General features: G+C 40.1%; 1 protein-coding gene and 1 long non-coding RNA gene across 4 annotated transcripts in view; one reads left to right on the plus strand and one right to left on the minus strand.

The window, feature by feature from the left end:
* PPM1A (protein phosphatase, Mg2+/Mn2+ dependent 1A) overlaps positions 1-14,693 on the minus strand; it is a 52,463-nt gene extending 37,770 nt beyond the window's left edge. Inside the window, exons 1-2 of one of the 3 annotated variants that reach the window (XM_033187847.1) lie at positions 11,010-11,138; positions 10,202-10,266 (exon numbers count right to left, since the gene is read on the minus strand). Coding sequence is in view for 1 of the 3 variants with exons in the window: in XM_033187848.1 (XP_033043739.1) it covers positions 14,410-14,608 (199 nt within the window). In the remaining 2 variants the exon portion in view is untranslated. Of the gene's footprint in view, positions 1-10,201; positions 10,267-11,009; positions 11,469-14,409 lie in introns of those variants that run through there. The other 2 variants (XM_033187848.1, XM_033187845.1) reach the window with 2 other exon arrangements.
* Positions 14,693-20,317, plus strand: LOC117069538. The gene is made up of 2 exons (XR_004431584.1): positions 14,693-14,911; positions 17,571-20,317. It is a non-coding gene; the product is annotated as an uncharacterized LOC117069538 (long non-coding RNA).
* Positions 20,318-20,999: the final 682 nt, after the last annotated feature.

The following is a 20,999-nucleotide window of genomic DNA, read 5'->3' on the forward strand; positions in this document are numbered from 1 at the left end:
AGACTTAACTGGTATTTACGGGAAACTGAGAGGCTGCTGAACAATTCACAGTGAAAAGCACCACTAGGAGTAAGGGCTAATGGTACACATTCTTTTGAGTTATACTAGTAAGGAGTCTGGTTCTTGGTTTAAATTGGGATGCAGTCTCTCAATTACTTAATACTTTTTCCCAGTCAGACAAGAATTGTTATTTAAGTTGTAAAAGAAGGCTAACTTAATCATAGCTATCTCATGAGGCATACAACACACATGTAAGTGAAAAATCACTAATAAAGTTACCTGTATTCCACTTATATAAAATATCTAAACTAGACAAATCTATAGACAGAAAGTAGATTAATGGCTGATAAGGGCTGAGAGACTGGTGAATGGGGGGTGACTGCTAACGAGTACAGGGTATCTTTTGGAGGTGATGAAAACGTTCTAAAATTAAACTGTGTTAATGGTTGCATAAGTCTGAATATACTAAAGACTACTGAACTGTAAACTTTAAATGGATGAATGTTATGCTATGTGAAGTATAAAGCAATTTTAAAAGATTACTATGATTGTATGGTTTTTTAATCAATATTTTACATAAAAAGGTTAAAAAACATAACTATGGATTATACATAGCAGCATAAAAAATACTCATGCTGTAGTAAATTTTTTTTCAAAGGTTAAAAAAGTTATCTGAAAATTTCTCAGCTGACAAATATTTCACCTTATAGCCTTGAATATTTACTTCACTTTTTCGGTTAAATATTTACTTACCCTCCTCCAACAATAAACTTCACCCAAATGAATTCTAATGCAAATGAACTGTAACTGAGTTCAATGTGCCCCAAATTAAGACAATACAAAATTTCAAAAAGCAAACCAAAATCAACCAACTGAACCAATTAAAGTAAACCGGGTAAAGCTCTTCTATGCTAAAGACCATTTTTTTTACCCCAAAATTATTCAAAAAATAATTAGTCTTTGCTAAATCAGTTAAAATATAAAAGTACTCAAACCATACACTGCACAGATACTGGCAGCAGTTTCAATCTCACAAAGTGCAAGTGAACACATCTTGTCACTTCTGATGTTCTTCATAGGTTTCCTGATTTTTTATCTAATGTATCAACATCTTCTAGTTGTGCTGTGATCTGAAGTACATAATCCATAAGCAGTCTTCTTAAATTTCTATAAAGGCATGTATTACACAAGTTTTTAAAAGTAAACTTTGTAAGTATATAGTTGCTAGAAAAATATCTAAGCTAAATTTAGTTGGAGGGCTCTAGTGACTATAAAAATTAGATACTGACCTATTTTCACTACAATTATAGTACAAGCAAAATACTAAAAAGACTTACACGGCATAGAACTACTTAGTTTTTAAAGTTTTTAAGAATGCTTTAGCATTTACAATCTCAATTTGCCTCATCTGTTAACTAATTCAGATTTATCAGTTTCGGATAACTTGTCTTACTAGTTACGGATAACCTGTCTTACTAGTTTTGGATAACTTGTCTTATTCAAGTTATCCAAAACTGAAGAGGATTCAATTCCTAGTTTGCTACTTTTAAATCCCTGCATAGTTGAGGATTTGGACTCAGACTAACCCAGAAAACAATAACTGACTTCCTGATCCAATCTAACCTTTTTTCTCTCGCTTAAAACTAATAAACAAAACCCCTCACATAGAGCATTTACAAATGTTTGCTGGTAACCTTATATACTTAAGTTGAAAGAAAGGAAAAATATAACTTATTAAACATTTAAGATGATAAAACGTTCATTTATATACAAATACATGGGGATTCTAAATATTTTACATATATGAAATGTCCCTGCTGAAAAAAATGACCAAAAGCATTTGCCTCTAACAGACTTCTGTTGATATAATCCAATTTTTCAAAATAGAGTCACTCACTGAGTTCATGAATTGTGACATGAGATGCTTTTTGTGTAGGGAGATAGATGCTGAGGAAAGTAAGAAAAAACCTTTTCAAATGAAAGTTCTATTTAATAGCTTAAAAAATGTGTAACCACCTACCTCCTATACTTGAATAGCCACACCCCAAATCACATGGCCCAAAATGAACTTCTCAACTCTCGCCACTTCTTAGTTTCACGTCTCAGGAAACAGATCTATCCTTAGTCATAAGCTCAAAGAATCCTCTATTTCCCTTATCACAGCACTTACCTGGTGAATTATCTCTCACTTTAGATTTTAAGATCCAGGAGGAGGAAAGAGATCATGTCTTTTTTGTTCATATTTAGCACATGACACTTGACGAATACATGAGACAAATGAATAACAGCCATTATACCCTGGCTTCTCCCTTGTCAACACTGATTATCGTCTATCCAGGAAAAGGTATTTTCAGAGAAGCTGGCCTAACAAACTGTATCCTACCATTTTCCATCTATAGAACACATGGTTGGTCTTTTATCCCTACAAAAATATCATAATGGATTTCTAAAAAGAAAATATTGGACCCTAAAAGAAATCCACGGCTTAATCAAAACTTGATTTTCAGACTACTACTCATCAATGACTTTAAAAAGTTTATCAACATCATTAGAGACACACTCCCATTATTGAAAAATGCCACATAACGAAGGGAACAAAAGAGAAAAAACGTAGTTATGACACATTTTCTTTCCCTGAGCTATTTATTTATTCATCTGCTCATTCATTCAACATTCATGGATGGATTTTTTCTAAAGTTTTCTCTACACAAGAAGCCAAGTATAAAGTAATTCAGACACAAACAAGTTTCTCGGAGCTGGGAAATCCATTTTCAATGTATTCTAGCCAAAAATATCTCTAACTTAATCTTGGAGTTTTACTACATAAAACAAGTAATACTATTTACACTTACAGAGCTACTTATTTTACTGACTGTAGCAAACCAAAAAAGATCACACTAGATGGCTGACTAGCTGAAACACCTGCTTACTGTATCAAGAAGCATTTATGCAGAAAGAGAAAATGAAGATGGCAGATACGGACTAACAAGGTAAGCTGTGGGTTGGTCACAAAACAAAAGCTGCCACTTCTAAGATTGGCCCTTTGGCATCCAAAAGGGCCTTACAGGCTCTCAGAAAGGATAATACCCTACTGCTTTACAAAAAATGAAAATTTTATTTACTATCTACTTAACATTCTGAGGCATGATGGTATACTGCAAAGATGTTTTTCTACAGCCTGGTAAGTTACGAGATTCTGTTTGGAAAACGAAAACAAAAAAATATATAGCCATACCTTATCTTTTAACATTCACATTTTCATTTCTGAATTTTGGTAATAAAGGTAAGCACACTTCATCTTTATACACACAGTACCAAATTTGATGTTATCCTACCAGTCACGCTAAAGAAAAAGGTAGTACTAAGAATCCAAGACATTCAAAGTTGGTAATGAATTATATTCTTATTCTTTGAAACAATACAATACACAATTATTAAATAACATATTCTTTAAAACAATGAAGCCACCTAAAGTATAATTAAAAAAAGAATGCTTACTTACATCCCTGCCTGAGGTGGTCATATCATAGATGAATACAAAACACCAGCCTAAATTTAAAGTGAATTATACATGACCCATGCTTTCTCATAGTCTGTTATATTTCCAGCTCACATTCAATATTCTGTCATGTGTTCATCAGAAAATGAACAGGGAGACTACAAAAATTTAACAGTCATATATTGATAATCTCTTTTAAATGAATGAAACAAGACCTGTTTTTAAGAAATTTATTTTCAATAAGCACTGAAGTTTCCATTTATAGTATAATCTCTATTGTAAACTCAGGTAGCTTGTGTTTAAGACTATCTTAGACTATTTAATTTGAATAAAGGATCAGTGAAATAATTTATATTAGTGGGTTACAAAGTAGTAAACATGAATAAATTTTAAGTCGTAAGAAAAAAGTGTGTATGGCTTGTAGAACTAATTGTATTACGGCCATATTACATACTTTTTTAATATTAAAAAATGTAATAGCTCTTCTTGGGGAAAATTTTTAAAGGGAGCTAACATATGATAATATACTTTTCAAACTTAGTGTACATTGCCACCTCAAATCCCAACTCAATCACAAGATTCACTCTCTGGGTACAATGGAACAATAGTCATATCCTTCATGTACAAAGATTTTCTGACCCATCCCAATGGCCAAGAGACTTACTTTCAGCAGTAGCAATGAAACTGCATGGATCAACCAATTATTTTTGAAAAATCCAAGGACATGTATTAGGCTTCTGTTACTAGCTCTGAAACTCTTGGCAAATAACTGCTCTGTTTCAATTTCCTCATCTGCTAAGATATAGGTAGTAACAGCATCTAGCTCATAGGGCTGCTGTGAAGATTTAATGAGATAATAATTGAAAATTTATTATAAAAGTCCCTGGCACATAAGTGCTCAATAATGACAGTTATCATTGTTAGTTGCCAATGTCAAGGTTAGGAAAACATAAAAGGCACACAAAGAATCAAGAGGTCTCATTAGCATTGTTCTCCAACAAATGGATCTAAGCAGGCACTGACTGAGTATATGAAATTATCCATTTAAAAAGCCAATAAATTTTACTATGTATTTTCTTTATTTTTTCTTTTTTTGAGATGGTGTCTTGCTCTGTTGCCAGGCTAGAATGCAGTGATGCGATCTCGGCTCACTGCAACCTGTGCCTCCCAGGTTCAAGCAATTCCCCTGCCTCATCCTCCTGGGTAGCTAGGACTACAGGCGCATGGCCACCATGCCCGCGCCACCACGCCAGGATGGTCTCGATTTCCTGACCTTGTGATTCGCCTGCCTTGGCCTCGCAAAGTGCTGGGATTACAGGCGTGAGCCACCACACCCGGCTTGTATTTTCCAAACACTGAAAATAGTCTAGCATTTTGATAAGCTTGAAAGTCTAGCTTAGAGGTTTATTTGAACACAGAGTATGCATATTATTAGATACTTGTTGGGTTCAAATTAGGTCAGCTGATAGTTATCTCTCTTTAACACATCATCTAATTCCTGTGATTCCAAAATTCCTCTCTGGTTAAAAGGACACAAAGTTCATGATAATATTTGCAAATGTAAAATACTCTGAAAAGAGATATGTGATTATAAATGTCCTGTTAACCCTCAAAGCCAAAATGCAGGAAGTTAAAATGATGCCTGCAGGTCCAGAATCAGTCACCCTACTCTTCTACATCAATATAAGAACACTGCCACACTTCAGATTCGTATTATCTTCACACTTAAATATCCAGGTTCGGAAAAAATAACATACAGGAAGCGAGTCAGAAACGTCTGCTACAATAAAGCTTGTAACTACTCCTACTACCTCCTCCTACAACAATCACTTCCACTCCAGGTAGATTTTGCTTAATATTTACCAAATATATGAATGTCTACTATCCATAAAGCACTGTGATAGCCGCTAGCCTTTGGGTAAAGTAAAAATTTATTTTTCCCTTTAGAATTAACTAAATGCAATTATAATTTAAACACAAATACCTAAAGGTAAAACATATGACAGAAATAATACACAGACATTGCTTTAAGTACAGAGAAAGGAGAGATTAAACACTCTGGGGGTCAGAGACGACTTTGTGGAAGAAGAAATACTAGAAACGAGCTTTGCTTAAAGAGGAAACCAAAGCTGGAGAAAGAAAGAAAAGAATTCCAGACTGCACATGAATAACAACAAAGATCCATGGAGAGAAAAGAGTGTGTTCCAGAGATAGCAAGTGTATTAGTTTGGTTAAAACAGATTAGTCTTGAGGTCCAATCATGGAAAGTGTCAAAAGCCAAACCAAAAATTCTGATCTTTATTCCAGAGGTAAAAGGGAGTCACCGAAGTATACTGAGAGAAACAATATAATGAAAAACCATATTTTAGAAAGAATGTTGATGGTTAATAGAATGGGGGAGGAGACGCAGTACAAGATGGTAGCAGGAAAGAGACCAGCTAGAATGCTAATATCTTGGTTTGGGTCTGCAGTAGTAAGACCTGCACTATTCCAAGACAATTTTTCAAACTTAACCTAGGACTCACATATAAAGCCTTAATGCCTTTTATAAAGACTCCATTTTTAAAAAAATGGTAATAACTGAGTTAATCAGAATGATTTAGTTTCCTTACTCTCTTGCATCCTTTCCTGTAGCAATGATATCTTCCTGCTCATTTCTCACCATAAACTGTAACTCCTCTTCAAGATACCAACCCTTGTCCTTCCTTACTGACTGATCTTTCGAGCCTGAACATTCACCTTTGCTTTATTACTGTTACTCTTCATCCGCAATTTAACCATCTATTCCCACCTAATCATTAACTCCAAACCCTTGACGTCCTGCCAGTTTTGCAAAGCCAAATAAAGCTACTCATACTCAACTTTCTCTTTCTTCTATTACCTCTTAACTTTTAGTCTATTCAAATGCAAGTGCTCTAAATTACCAGAGTTTACAATGTCTTCTAAATTTTCTACTCAATCTCTAGTTTGGCTTCCAGGCTCACTGCAAAAGCTATACTGAAAGACAACCCTCTCATACTAAGCAAGTCTCTATACTCCTAAGTATCTCAAGATTTCATATACTCAATAATAACAGCTACCATTTATTTGGCACTTTCTTCATAGTAGAAAATATCTCAAGTGATTTATATAATTATTTTTTAAATCTTTAAGATAACCTTACGACAAAAGTATTTCCATTTGACATAAAAAAACAAACAAAAACAGGTTTAAAGAAATCAAGTAGCTTACCCAGGAACACCTGGCTAGGAAGCAGGAGAACAGGGACTCAATCTCTGTCCTAACTTTCAAAGGTTAGTTTTATCACCATGTCCACCATGGGGCCCTTCAATGTGGCTCTACATCTGTTCAGAAACATTTCCCTAGATCCTTCATTAAGGGTATCAACCACTGGGGAATTAAGATGGATTCCATTCCTTAATCTAAACAATGGTAGTTGAGGACATAAAATGTTTAGCTTTGTTAACTTCTGAAACTTTGGGAATGAGAAAATGAACTTAATTTCTTAAATCTTTTCTGAATGTTTTAGAAGAAAACATTAAAGTCTTGCACTGGAAGACTTTACATAAACTTACATGGACTTGCTTAACTCTAGGAATCCATGAATCGTTAAGTGTTAATGTTTAGCTTTTGAAATTTTGGTTCCTGGTAATAAGGAGGTTCATCTAATTGTGAAAAATCCACTCAGTAATATCTTGAAAATTACTTTTATATCTACCCAGATCTGATCCTGGCATGTTATTTAGGGTCTCTGACCCTGTATTTCCTTATTTATAAAATGAAGATAACATCATATATTTTAGAGGGTTATGGCAAAAAAATTAAAGCCTAACACAAATAAATGACCAAGAAAGTATGGCTTTCATTACTTTCTTCTGTATCTAAAAGTAGTTTAGTCTCAAAAGATTTTAATTTTAAATCTTATCAGCCACAAAAACTAATTGCGTTTAATCCAGATCTTAAATATGGATACTACATACACTTGGTCAATGGATTCCAAATGAACATATTAAGAATTATAAAAACTAAAGATCCCTCTTTTATCACACATTTACTCAAGGAAAGCTTAAAACATCTCTAATATTATAAAAACAGTATCAGAGTCTAGTTTATTGATACACATTAAAAGCCTGTACCTTTCCTCAGTTTCTTAAAAAATTATGAAGTCTATTACATTTCAGACAAAGGTATACAGAAACTTGCCTCTCTCAATTGTTTACTTTGTCTAGCTCTGACCTGCCACAGCAAAAGAAAAGTCAGGTTACGAGATTATCTAGGTAGTACATGGATAGCTAGGACATTCAAAGGTCAAAATCATCAAAGAATATATTCTGGAGACTCAGAATGAAGTATAAAATTGTTATGTAATATGGAGAACATAAGACATTAGAAAGAGTGAAGAGTAAAGAATATAATCTTTTGATTTTGATATAGGTTAACCCAAGTTTATTTCATATATGAATGGCTAATAATCCCCGGTCAGTTAATTTATGTATCTTGGCTAATAGCAAAATAATAAACACAACTTAATTTTAAAATTTGTTATTTGAGATGGAAGACAGGACACATTGTGACATAAAATTACTACCCAACATAGAAGACGACACAACTCTTACCCAGTTGCCTCACCATACCTTCTCCCCTTCTCCAAGGTTTATATATTTCACAGGGCCATACCTTATTTTATCTTCTTGCTTAACTCTTACAAAACCCTGCCAGGGTCAATTTTCTTACATGTCCGTCTCTTTCTCCTGATTTGATTAAGGATGGAAAGTATTCAAGAGTATACTGACTCAGAGTCAGGTGCCCAGGCAAGAGTTAGATAACCATTTGAGAGGATCATCAAAATACCACCTTGTTACATTATTTCTACATGACCATAGATTTACATCTTAAAAAAATTAATCCAGTTCTCATGGGCATTTCAGAGATAACAAGTTCCTTGTGGATATATGCCACTCTTTGATTAAAAATCACAAATAAGCACACACACACAGTTAAAGCAAAATCAGCTGTACATTCTACTAGCCATTAAACAAATGGCCTAGGTATAATCTGAACAAACTCAAAGACTATAGGTATTTAGTAACTGCTTAGCAATATTTACCACATGACAAAATGATGTTGCCATAGAGTTCTTTCAAAAACAAATGAGGTATTACAGAATTTTCAAAGGTTTAACAAGATAAGACTCAGCTTGAAGTGACAAAAAACCTTCATAATGTGTTTTTATAATGTCCTTCACATCAGACTACCAAGGGTCCTGTGCTTGTTCAAACCTGTAGTCTCAACCACCCTTTGTCTCCCATGAAATCTCCATCCTCCTCCCTCTCAAGTTTCTCTACACATCCCAATCCCAAAAGAAAAATCAAGAATAGCTTACAAGAATACAAGAATAGCTTTTCTAAAGAACCATCACCAACTTAGAATTTGTTAAATAAAACAGAACCGAGAAAGAAATCCAGCCTTAGAACACCGAAACATCTAAGTGCCTGACACATAACAGGTATTTATTTGGCAAAGGTATGTTGACTAGTCACACAATATTGATAAGAAAATTTAAAAATGTAATAACTGGACAGTACATGTGATAATCTAATCTGCCCAACTGGCTTTTCTGATTTGGAAGCTGAAACTCAAAAGGTTAAAGGACTTGTCCATGGACACAGATATTTTGGAGCACAGCCATGACTAAACAATCCTTGTCTCCTACTGCACTGTTCCCTTCAACAGGTCATATACCTCAGTCCTTCATGTAAAAATATACAATATGTACACAAAATACATAAAAAGATACAAACAAAATAAAAAGGAATTTGATGACTATTATTTCTCGAATATAATCGAGGTAGCTAACTTCAAACATTATCAGTCTTAATATACCTTTCCCATAATGTAATTACTTCACTGATCTAAAAATGTTTTATGATATCAAATTAAAATGTCTTAAGCAACTGCCATGTGGTGCAGGAAGTTCATTATTGTTTCAACAATGTGGTACTGCTGTAAACTTCCAGGTTAAAAGTAATCATCCTTACATGACTGAAAGTTTAATCAGATACATGTAAGTTACACATAACAAGAACAAAACTGTAACACTTGGAAATGTTACTTTGTGCTTCAAATTATTTATTGGAAAAGAAAGCATTGAGTCAATAAAAGTAACATCTAAGAACAGAAAATCTCCTTATTTTCAATTTTCTCATTTGTAAAATAAGGAGTTACAGAAATACAATCTTTGGAAAAGGCCCAATATGTAGCAAGATAAAAGTATAAAAGTGAAGTATTCAAAGAGAGTTGGGGACCAAGCTCTGCTAAATTCCTGAGTGCTCTGGAACCCTAAGTCTCAGCAGAGTGGTGTTTCAATAAATCCCTCCACTTTTCGGAGGGAAACACACTTAGTAAAGTGGTTGTGTTTAAAACCCCAACGTGCAACTTTGAAAAGACTGTTTTACACAACAATGTTTAAAAATGTCTAATTTCTCTCAATAATGTCAAAATCATTTCCTTTGAGAAAATGATACCTATCTCTCACACTCTTCCAACCACTTCTTGAAACACATTCAGCTCATTATTCCAATTAGCAGGAAACTCGGGGTGAGGCGGGGGTAGCACACAGATCCCATGGCTTGGACAACTGAAGCATGACCTTTGTGGATTTGTAAGTACCATGTGGTGTTTGAGGAGAGAGAAGAAAAATACCTCCGGTGATGAAATTTTCAAAACGTATCTAAAACTGCAGTTGGTAGAAAGCTCTCCACAGCCAGCTGTCTTTCAAGAAAAGGATCCAAGTTTAATTAAAATCTACAAGCAGAACAGAACCATACCTCAACCAAGCTCTAACATCAAGAAGTTTTACCCAATTTACGTAGTTAAAAGGATGAGAAATCCGAATTTGCTTCAATGGATTTGTTCGATGCCTTAATAATGAATGAACTGGAGGCATCACTCACTGACTTGAGTTCTGAAGGAGCTTCTCAGCCCTGCCCCCTGTAAACCCTTAAGCAATTTCTACAGAATTAGGTTTTTCGAGGCTAAGCCCGATTCAAAAGAAATCTCCCCGCCTCCCTCCCAGGGGCCAAAGCCCAGGACAGAAGGGGCGGCGCGCCCGGGAGGGTAGGGGCGGGAAGACGCCCCCTCCCCGCTCGGGAAAAGTTCCGCAGGCCGCTCTCCGGCCAGGCCGGCCCGCGGCCCTCGCCCGCTTCGCCGCCACAAACACCCCTCCCGGCCGCGGACGGCCGGCCAGGGGGTCGCGCCCCCTCCCCGCGCCGCCGCCACAAACACCCCGCCCCCGCCTCACCGCCACCGCCCTCGCAGAGCGTTAACCCCTCGCCGCCCGCCGCCCGGCTCGGGGGAGGAGGCCAGCCAGGGGGTGGAGTTGTCGCGTCTCCTCCCGGGAGCGCCCGGGCAGACGCCCGGCTTGTTTACAGGCCCCAGGCCTGCCCGCCGCCGCCGCTGCGCAGGCCCGCACCGCCCGCCCGCCCGCCGTCGGCCCAAGCGCCGCACTTACCCGGAGCAGCCGCAGGCGGGCAGGTCCCTGGTCGGCCGAGGCGGCGGCGGCGGCAGCCGGGGAAGGGGTCACCGCGGCGGCGGCGGCGGCAGCCGGGGAGGGGGTCACCGCGGCAGCGGCGGGCCAGGTCAGGCCGGGGAGGGGGCGGAGGAGGGGAGGAGCCGGGTTGCGTCCGGGCCCCCGGCTCTCGGCGCCCTCGCGGCTCAGATCATCCGGGCGTTGGAGAGGGAGGCAGAGAGCGGGTCCCGGAGGAGGAGGAGGAAGAGCCGAGGACTCATCGCTTTCGCGCCTCACCTGTCTAGCGTCCCCCCACCCCCCCCTCCCCAACCACCCGTTCCGGAGCAGCAGCCGCCTGAGAACCCGAAGCTGCGGGCCGGACCGGCGCCCAGACCACTGCTCGCTAGCTCCCGCGCGCGCTCCCGTCCCTAGCGCCGCCGCCGCCGCCGCCGCCTCTAGCGCGGCCCCGCGCAGGCGCGCTCACGACCGCGTCGCCCCTCCCCCACCCCTCCGCTCGCCCCGCCCCGCTGGCTCAGCCGCTGCTACAGCTGCGGCGCGGCGAGCAGCTACAGAGACCCGGATGTCTTTGGGCAGGAACTGCGGCGAAGGCTGGCGGGCGGGGGAGGGGCCGCCACAGATGACGTCACTGCCCTACCCAGCCTCTTTCTCCGCTGCTGCCGCCGCCGTCGCCTTGCTACCCGGAGCACCAGGCTGAAGCCGAAGGGAGCGTCCGGATCCCGGATAGCAGCGAAGACTCGGGCCTTCACGTTCTGGCGCCAGGGACTGGACAGAATGTGCGACAATTCAGTGCCCAGTAGATGGACAGCCCCTCCATGCCTGGCCCTTGGCCAAGTAGGGACTTGGAAGCTACCCCTACGGCGTCCGCGCCCCTAGCCTTCTACCTGCCTGCAGATACAAACCCCACTCCCTGCGAAGATGGTGTACACGCAGACCCGGAGCTGTCCACCCTTCTTGGGCGCCGTCGCGGTCTGGCCGCTGCCCTTCGAACCCATGATGGATCCCAGGCAGCTGCCGGACCCCCCTACCCCAGAGTCCCACGCCTCCAGAGCCTTCCTCTCCCAGTGACCCCAGGAAGCCCAAGCAGGTGCCACGGCCACACACCTCGCGTCCCGAAGGGCAGAGACACGCACACTACCACCGCCCACCCACGTGCGAGTGCAACTGATTCACGCACGGGGCACATGCTCTTTCTGGCAGGTTTTCCCTCTGTAGCTCAGGGGATTCCACATTGTATTTATTTGCACATGTTAGATAATCACGTGATTCTGTCCCAGGGGACCTCCAACGACCTCCAATGAGGTAGGTGAAGGAAATAGGATTTTTCAAAATCAAGAGAATAATCAGAAACATAACAGCTGCTTCTATTAAGAGGTAGAGATGAGCTAAAGTTAATAGAAACTGCACGTGCCGGCTGCCAAAATCCAGTTCAGCTAGCTAGAAAACCCGACCCACGCTGCTTGCAGACGCCGGGTATAGAATGACAAACCCTAGGCAGCCAATGAATCGCAGACTAGGAGCAGTACATCACCAGCATGGGTTCCCATTGGCTGGGGTGCCCTTCCCTCTCTTGTCAGCGGCTTAACCAGTTCACAAATTTAACCTACACATTCACAAGAAAAGAAGTTATAAGAAAAGTCCGTATTTTTAAAAGATGTTCTGACGCACACACAAAGACTTCACTGTAGAAGGCAGGTTCTTCTACTGGCCAAATTGAGTTCTGGCCAGTAAAAAAGGTAAATTTATGTTGAAGGCCTCTCTGTTTTACTTGAGGAACTTACTACAGCAATTTGCACCCTACTACTTTCTATCTCCTAAACCATTTTGTTGCCCCAACTCTTAGATCAAAAGCAAACTATTCATTCTTTCTGGCATTCAACAAGCATTTAGCTGCTTTTAAAGTTGTAAAAAGCCATCTCCAATTTTCTCAACGTGACTTTGGGGAAGGTTCTGTTTCCTTCACTTTTAGACCTAGAACCTAACAACAGGATCAAATATATAATCGCCAGTCACTGGCAAACCAAATCTTCAAGGAACGCAAAAATTAGTATCTTTGGGGTTAGAATTTCTTAGAAGAAGATGAATATGGATCATTTCCAGATATACAAAATAAAAATAAAATTCACTATGCATTTGGTCTCAGTATCATCTGAGACCATTTCCTAATTCTCCACATACCTCCCCACACCACCCCAAAAAAGAAATTAGATCAAAGATCTTTGAAACGCTACCTTCTTGGAATCCTTAATAGTCCAGACAAGTAACAGCATGAGTAGCGTGCTGGTGGACTCATTAACATTCTGAACTAGAAAAGCTCATGTGGCAACCATTTGGAGCGCTCTTAAAAGACAAATTTTCTTATTCGTAAGCAGAAGCTGGGTCACTAGTGACAGTAGTGGACCGTAGAAAACTTGAAAAGCCTGCCTATCTTTCTGCTTCCTTCCTTTAGGCTTCCATACCTTTCTTTTCTCTGTTCTGCACTTGGAGAATCTGGGTCAATTGTAGCAGAAGAGGGAGAGAAATAGAAAATATGAACAGAAAGAGATTTGTAAGGAGTCTACACAGTGTACAGTCTGCCGATGAAGCGGCACCTTCCTACTACTTTTTATTTCTGAATACAGCTTGCTGGGACATTTTGGTATGAACTGGGAAACTCATGGGCAACAAGATTAACATTTTAAAATTTGAAACAAAGATATGAATATTATCTGATTACCTATGTTTAATATCATCATATCCCCTTTTATTAAACCTTATGCTAAGGTTGGGGGACTAATAGAAGGGAAAAAGAACATTGAAAAAACAGGATTGAAAGTTCTCTTCTGAGCTGTAAGACTTTGCCAGGCCTCCTACACATATTTGGGATGTTCATAGTAAGATTTTAGTGGGAATATATTGCCATGATGATAACATTTTAGTAATTTTTATAGGTATATTATAAAATTATCCTGCTCTGCTTTGGAAATCTGTTTATATTTCAATTAACAAAGAAAAATATTATCTACAAGACTGGCTTTAAAGTCCTGAATTTAGCGTGTGTTGATAGCCTAGTAATTGGGAGGCTTGGGGTGAGGACAGGGGTTGTAGTGTGGAGTCTAAAGTTCAATCTGGTCAGCAATACTTTCTTTCCCTTTCCTCCATAATTGTGACTTAAAAAAAAGAAAAGGTTTACATTCCTGCTCCCAAATTACTCTCCAGGAGAGTCACCCTTGAGGCAGACTTACCTGGACCTCTCAAAATATATGTCAGTAATGTGAGTGACTCCCTCAGGAGGCTAGTATTTGAGAATACCCCTCACTATCCTTTTACACTGAAGCCAGTCACTACTTGAGAGTTAGAAAGCCAGCCAGAACATAGGTTCAACAATTCCTTCCTCCCTCACTACCTGTTTTGTATTTTTTTCTCTCACACATCCTCTTCATTTGGTTTCTTCTTTTCTCATTTCTCCTTCTCTCTCTTCTCTTTTTCTTCTCTTCTCTTTTTGCCTTCTTCGCCCTTCTCTTCCCCATTCTTGTCTTCTCTCTTTTCATTAGCTTAGTACAAATTGTAGCTTCTGCTACCCATTTTGTCCCAGAGCAGAACATGCAAGCAGACAGTGCCCCAAATGAATTTCATTCAGGGAGAGGGTGTACCCCCTACTTCGGCCCTCCTTCCTCCCTCCCCTACATCATAATATGTTATGAGAAACTTAGCTGCGTAGAGGACTGTTACAGAATGAAAAGGATTAGAGAATCCTGTCCTGTGTGACATCACTGGGGCAGCCCTGTTAGGGTGGGGCAGAGGGGAGCAGCCACCAGTCTTAGGCTACCACTGTGGCTCATCCTGGGGCCTGAGAGAAACCTGGGCAACTGTGAACACCACAGGCCAAGCCTTGGATAGTCTTTAGGGTAGGCTTTTACTTCAAGATAGCCGTATGTGGCCACAGCCTTACAATACTAGCGTGGATCTTGTCAGATAAGTTCATCTGTTCATCAGACAGCTGTTGTGCACCAAGCACTATGTGGGACACTGGAGGTAGATAATGACATCAATGGGCAAGACCTGCCCACAAAGAGCTGACATAATAATAAGAGGCATAGACAAATAAGTCAACAGATAGGCAGGAAATTACATACTGTGATCCACGCTGTGAAGAAAATAAATAAGGAAACAGATCGGGAAGATGACTTGAGACAGGTGTTCAGCGCAAACCTTTCTAAGAAGGCAGCATTTGATCTAAAGGATGAGAAGGAGTCAGTTTCCTAATCAGGGGAGAACTTTCCAGGTAGAGGGGTCAGCATGGGCAAAGGGTCTGATGTGGAAAAGAGCTTGGCAGAGAAGAGTTTTCTACAGCCCAAAGACAAGTTCAGCAAACTCAAGGCAAATAGTTTATAGTCATTTAAGTTTCGAGGGTGTTTCAATGTGGACATTAGGGATATTTAATTTATAATCAGGAAACCACATTTTATGGAGGGGTATAATCCATAGCAAATAACTTGGTGAGTTGATCTGGTACAAAAAGCAAAGCAACTTTTAAAAAAATAAAAATTAAAAATAGTCTGGGTGCAGTGGCTCACACCTGTAATCCCAGGACTTTGGGAGGCCAAAGCAAGTGGATCACTTGAGGCCAGGAGTTCAAGACCAGCCTGGCCAACATGGGGAACCCCCGTCTCTACTGAAAATACAAAATTAGCCAGGCCTGGTGGTGCACACCTGTAATCCCAGCTACTTGGGAGGCTGAGGCAGGAGAATCGCAGGCAGGAGAATCGCTGGAACTTGGGAGGTGGAGGTTGCAGTGGGCTGAGATCACGCCCCTGGACCCCAGGCTGGGTGACAGAAAAAAAAGCACCTTTATTCAACTATTAAAATTGAGAAGCATTCCATAACCCCAGGGAAGACCCATCGGACAATCCAGCAGCAGCTAGAAAAGAGTGAATTATAAACTTCAAATAAAGAGTTTTCCTCACAATGTAGGTAGCTGTTTATATTAAGTAAAGACTAGCACAAATTTGAGTGGTCTTCTTCAGAACAATTCTTCTGGGTGTTTTCTGTCTATTCTGGGCATTACAGAAGATCTCAATCTAAATCATACCTTTGAAAGTAGCCACACACTGCATCCTTAACAATGGTGGCCTGGTTGAAAACAGTGATGAAATGGTCATCATAATAAAGCCTTTTATCTGTACCTGAATCTGCAGTTTACAAAGCACTATCATACAGACTAACCAGTTTAATCCTCTCAAAAACCCTTGCAGGTAGACAAGGCAAGGACTCTTAATCTCCTCCTTTACAGAAGAGAAAACAGGTCACAGAAATTCATGACAGGTACCCAGGTTTGTCCCCTGTATGATACTGAGCATCATCGCTTTTACATGCTGGTAGTAAAGGCAGCAGGAGTGGAAAGAGTGCTGAACTTAGTTCCGGTCAGTGGTATGGAGAGCTGGTCTGTACTGGCTCATGACAGCAGATTTTAAATTTTTCAGGAATTTTTCCTGCTGTTTGTTAAATACTCTTTATTAAAAATTAAATGATATAGGCTGGGTGCAGTGGCTCATGCCTATAATCCCAGCATTTTGGGAGGCTGAGATGGGCAGATCACCTGAGGTCTGGAGTTTGAGATCAGCCTGGCCAACATGATGAAACCCCATCTCTACTAAAAATACAAAAATTAGCCAGGCGTGGTGGCAGGAGCCTGTAATCCCAGCTACTTGGTAGGCTGAGGCAGGATAATTGCTTGAACCCAGGAGGCAGAGGTTGCAGTGAGCTGAGATTGTGCCATTACACTCCAGCCTGGGCGACAGAGTCAGACCCCGTCTCAAAAATAAATAAATAAATAAAAATAAAAGTAGAAATAAAAATTAAATTATATAAACTTCCAATGAAATAAATTTTAAACAAAGGTACTATGTGATAAAAACATCACTTCCAAATTATGTTAATACATTTTACTATTGTCTTTGTTCTTTAGGCAATTTACATGCTTTGTGTCTGCATGGTAGAAATTCCCTATAATATGTGATTGTACATCTCTTCCCAATACCACATTTAGTGAGTTTCATTTGGTAGCTTGATCAGCAGACACCACAGATGAGGGCTTCACTTATTGCTTTGTTGGTTGTGGGCTAGACCAGGGGTGTCCAACTTTTGCTTCCCTTGGCCATATTGGCAGAAGAAAAATAGTCCTGGGCCACACATAGGATACACTAACATTAATGATACCTGGTGAGCTAATACAAAACAAAACGAAACAAAATCACACGCACACACAAAATCTCATAATGTTTTAAGAAAATTTACGAACTTGTGTTGGGTTGCATTCAAAGCCATCCTGGACTGTATGCGGCCCACAGTCCCAGAGTTGGACAAGCTTGGTCTAGGCTTAAGTGACAGAGAAAATGTTTTATGAAGATTAAATGTTAAAGACATGTTGTGTCTATAACTGTTACATTGTGAATAGCACAAAAACATTCAATTTAGCAATGAAGTCACTCACGTCATTGACTAATAAGCTCTAACATACATATTTGTTGTTTTATTTTTATCTTAAATGAAAATATTAACCAATAGCCGTGTTGGAACTACATTTGGAAGGTGGTTGTTAAACATTTCCCAGCACACACCTGGATCTACATCTGCTGTGTCAATTGAACCACTCACTGGTTCTGTGACCTCAGGCAAGTCATTTAAATTATTAGCCTTGGTTTTATCCTCCACGAAATACTTCCTCCTAAACTGTGTTGTGAAAATTAGAATAGATGAGGCGCCCTTGGAAAGATGACTGACGCGGTTGGTTGCCCCACCACTTCCTACTACTTGACAGAGCTTCCTCGTTTGCAGATCCTTCTCACACTACAGCCTGGATATGGATGCATGCTCTCTCACCCTCCTTTGTAGCTTAGAGCAGAGCATACCAATCTATGTGCCAGCATACCCTGGTATGTCTCAGATGGGTCATAGATGTGATAAGGTATTGATCCCTTAAGCCCTTGGGACATTCAAGTGAGGCTGAGCTGCTAAAGCCATGGGATGGTATGACTGGCCACAAGCAACATTACCCAGGTACCCCTCTGTGTCACAAAAACTTTATCTTTCTATTTGTGTCATGGTGTGAAAAAATTGAGAAGCACTGCCTGTGGACATAGAGAGGTAGCCCAATTCTGGATAAAGGGACTTGAGAAGTCTTGAGGGCATAGAGGGGTTTTCTTCCCTGATAAGAAGAATCACAGGAGAGAAAATGCCTTCCTCAGCCATGTGTTGTTACTTCTGTATGTAAGCCTGGAATTTCAGAGTTATCTTATAAAGAACCAAGGTAATGTAGAGAAAAGAATTGATAGCAAGTGGCTGGGTCTTTCACATTGTAAAGCCATTGAGCCATCCCTGCAATTGCCCACCTTGGGAATTTATTTTTAAGAATGGTAATAAATGCTCCTCATTGTTTAAACTACTTTGATTTTTGTATTTGGTTATTCATAATTAAAAACACCCAAATACAATAGAAGAACTGGTACATCCCTGACACCTAATGAGTGCTCAGTGTGGTTAGTTAATCACCGAATTAGATCTTTTGCCTTTAGAAAAGCTGCCATGGTCAAATGTGTGTTGATCTTATTTTTCTTAAATATTTAAGAAATGTGTTCAGTAACTAGACTTTTAATATTTATCTTGATTCTCTTCTAAATGTGTTTTTACTGTATAATAAAAGCAATTAATTGAACAATGACATCATTTTAAGCCTAAGAGCAACTAGATACAAAGATATTGATATACATTTTCTCTTCTTGAAGGATCTAGACAAACTGGAGCACCATTACATGGAAAAGGTTAAAGAATCAATGTTCTGCAGAATAGAACTGGAATCAATTCATGGGAATTGATCCAGAGAAGATCATTTTAGTTCAATATAAAAAGAGGGCCTAGAATGCGCCAAGCTCCATACAATGTCCCTCATGAATGTTATTTAATTCTCACAACAACTTTGCAAAAAAGAAACTATTTTTTCCCCCATTTTACAAAGGAGGAAGCTAAAGCTGTGAAAAAGAGCTATTTTGCAAGCCTAGGACCATCTGATTCCAAAATTCCCACTCTTTCTGTTGCAAATTCTGGCTAAGCTTTCCAGAGATGACTTGCTTTCCCCTTGAGGCCCTTTCAGTGCATTGTCCCATGGAAAACAAAAAGCCCAACAATGACATCTTTACCAAAGATGCCTTGGGGAGATGGGAGAAGAGTTATAATGCACATTACACAGCAAAATATTTCTTAAGCTCCATGTAAAATTGTTTTTATCTTAGAGTTTTGCTTCCAGCAGTCACTTCCTCCATTCTCCTGCTCTCTTCACATAAAGAAAACTTCTATCCTGCCTTCTCCTAATACACTTTCCTGCTTTTTTTTTTTTCCTGCACATTTCTTAAAAATCCCACAGAAGGCAAAAGCTAAGGCAATATCCATCCACTCCTCCACCCCCACCGCATGTCGGTGGAGAGCATCAAGTCATCCTGCCACTGGTAGAAACACGGCAGAGGCCTCTTTGTAGAGAAGTGGCAGGTAGAATTCAGGTTAGCACCAGAATCTAAAAACTCCAGCTCCTTTGGTAGGTAGGGGCCACGCTGGTAATATAAATGTTAGATCAGGCTGGGTCTGACACAGTAGGATCAGTAGAGCATACTTGTCAAATTTGAAGGCATTCAGAAAATAATAACCTTAAAACATTTTAAACATGTTGGAGTCAAAGAGGATACCGCTTGACCACTGTATGACTTTGAGTTCAAAGACCATCTCTCTTTTGCCTAGGCTGTGGGCTAGTTATTTAGCCTCTCTCAGACTTGATTTCCTCTTCTGGAACAGGGAATATCAGCTACCCTGCAGTAATAAATGAGATCCTGTACACAATGCCCCTACCACATTGCCTGACCCAATAATGTGTACATAAATAAGAAAATGTTCATGCCCTTTGCCCACTTAAAATTTTTTTTTCTTGTAAATTTGTTTGAGTTCTTGGTAGACTCTGGAATGGAGCTGGAAGCTGTCATCCTCAGCACACTAATGCAGGAACAGAAAATCAAACACTGCATGTTCCCATTTATAAGTGGGAGCTGAACAATGAGAACACATGGACATATGAAGGAGAACAACACACTGGGGCCTGTGAGGTGCGGGGAGAGCATCAAGAAGAACAGCTAATGGATGCTGGGCTTAATACCTGAGCGATGGGTTGATCTGTACAGCAAACCACCATGGCACACATTTACCTATGTAGCAAACCTGGACATCCTGCACATGTACCCTGGAACTTAAAAATAAAAGTTGACAGAAAGAAAATATAACTACTTTTAAGCACATAGTGTAATTTTTTTTTTTTTTTTTTAGACGGAGTCTCCTTCTGTCGCCAGGCTGGAGTGCAGTGGCATGATCTCGGCTCACTGCAACCTCCACCTCTCAGATTCAAGCGATTTTCCTGCCTCAGCCTCCCCAGTAGCTCGGATTACAGGTGCCCACCACCACTCCCCGGCTACGTTTTGTATTTTTTTAGTACAGACGGGGTTTCCTGATGTTGGCCAGGATGGTCTCAATCTCCTGACCTCATAATCCGCTCGCCTTGGCCTCCCAAAATGCTGGGATTACAGACATGAGCCACTGCCCCCGGTCCATGTATTTTTAATAATACATTGTAAATGATTTGACATTATCCATCCCATGTTTTATACAGGCTTAGTTATAGATTCACTCTACAATTGCTGGTTATAGGGCAAAAACTCATTGTTTTCAAGACTTGTTTTAACTTCTACTCCTTCAGTTTTGTGAGTGGAATATGTACATATGACCTATAAGGGATCTAGGGAAGACAAGGATCCTCTACTGGAAAGATCTGCCTCCCTTAGCATTGCTCGACCCCTTTTGTGTGAGTTTTCTCCTTCATGCCATCTGTACCAGAGGTGACCATTTGGTTCTGAATCCAAACTCTACATTGTTCTTCCTATAGTGGTTCAAAAGAAAGACTGT

The sequence above is a fragment of the Trachypithecus francoisi genome, unplaced genomic scaffold, assembly GCF_009764315.1.
Source record: "Trachypithecus francoisi isolate TF-2019V2 unplaced genomic scaffold, Tfra_2.0 Lachesis_group3, whole genome shotgun sequence".
Lineage (NCBI taxonomy): Eukaryota > Metazoa > Chordata > Mammalia > Primates > Cercopithecidae > Trachypithecus > Trachypithecus francoisi.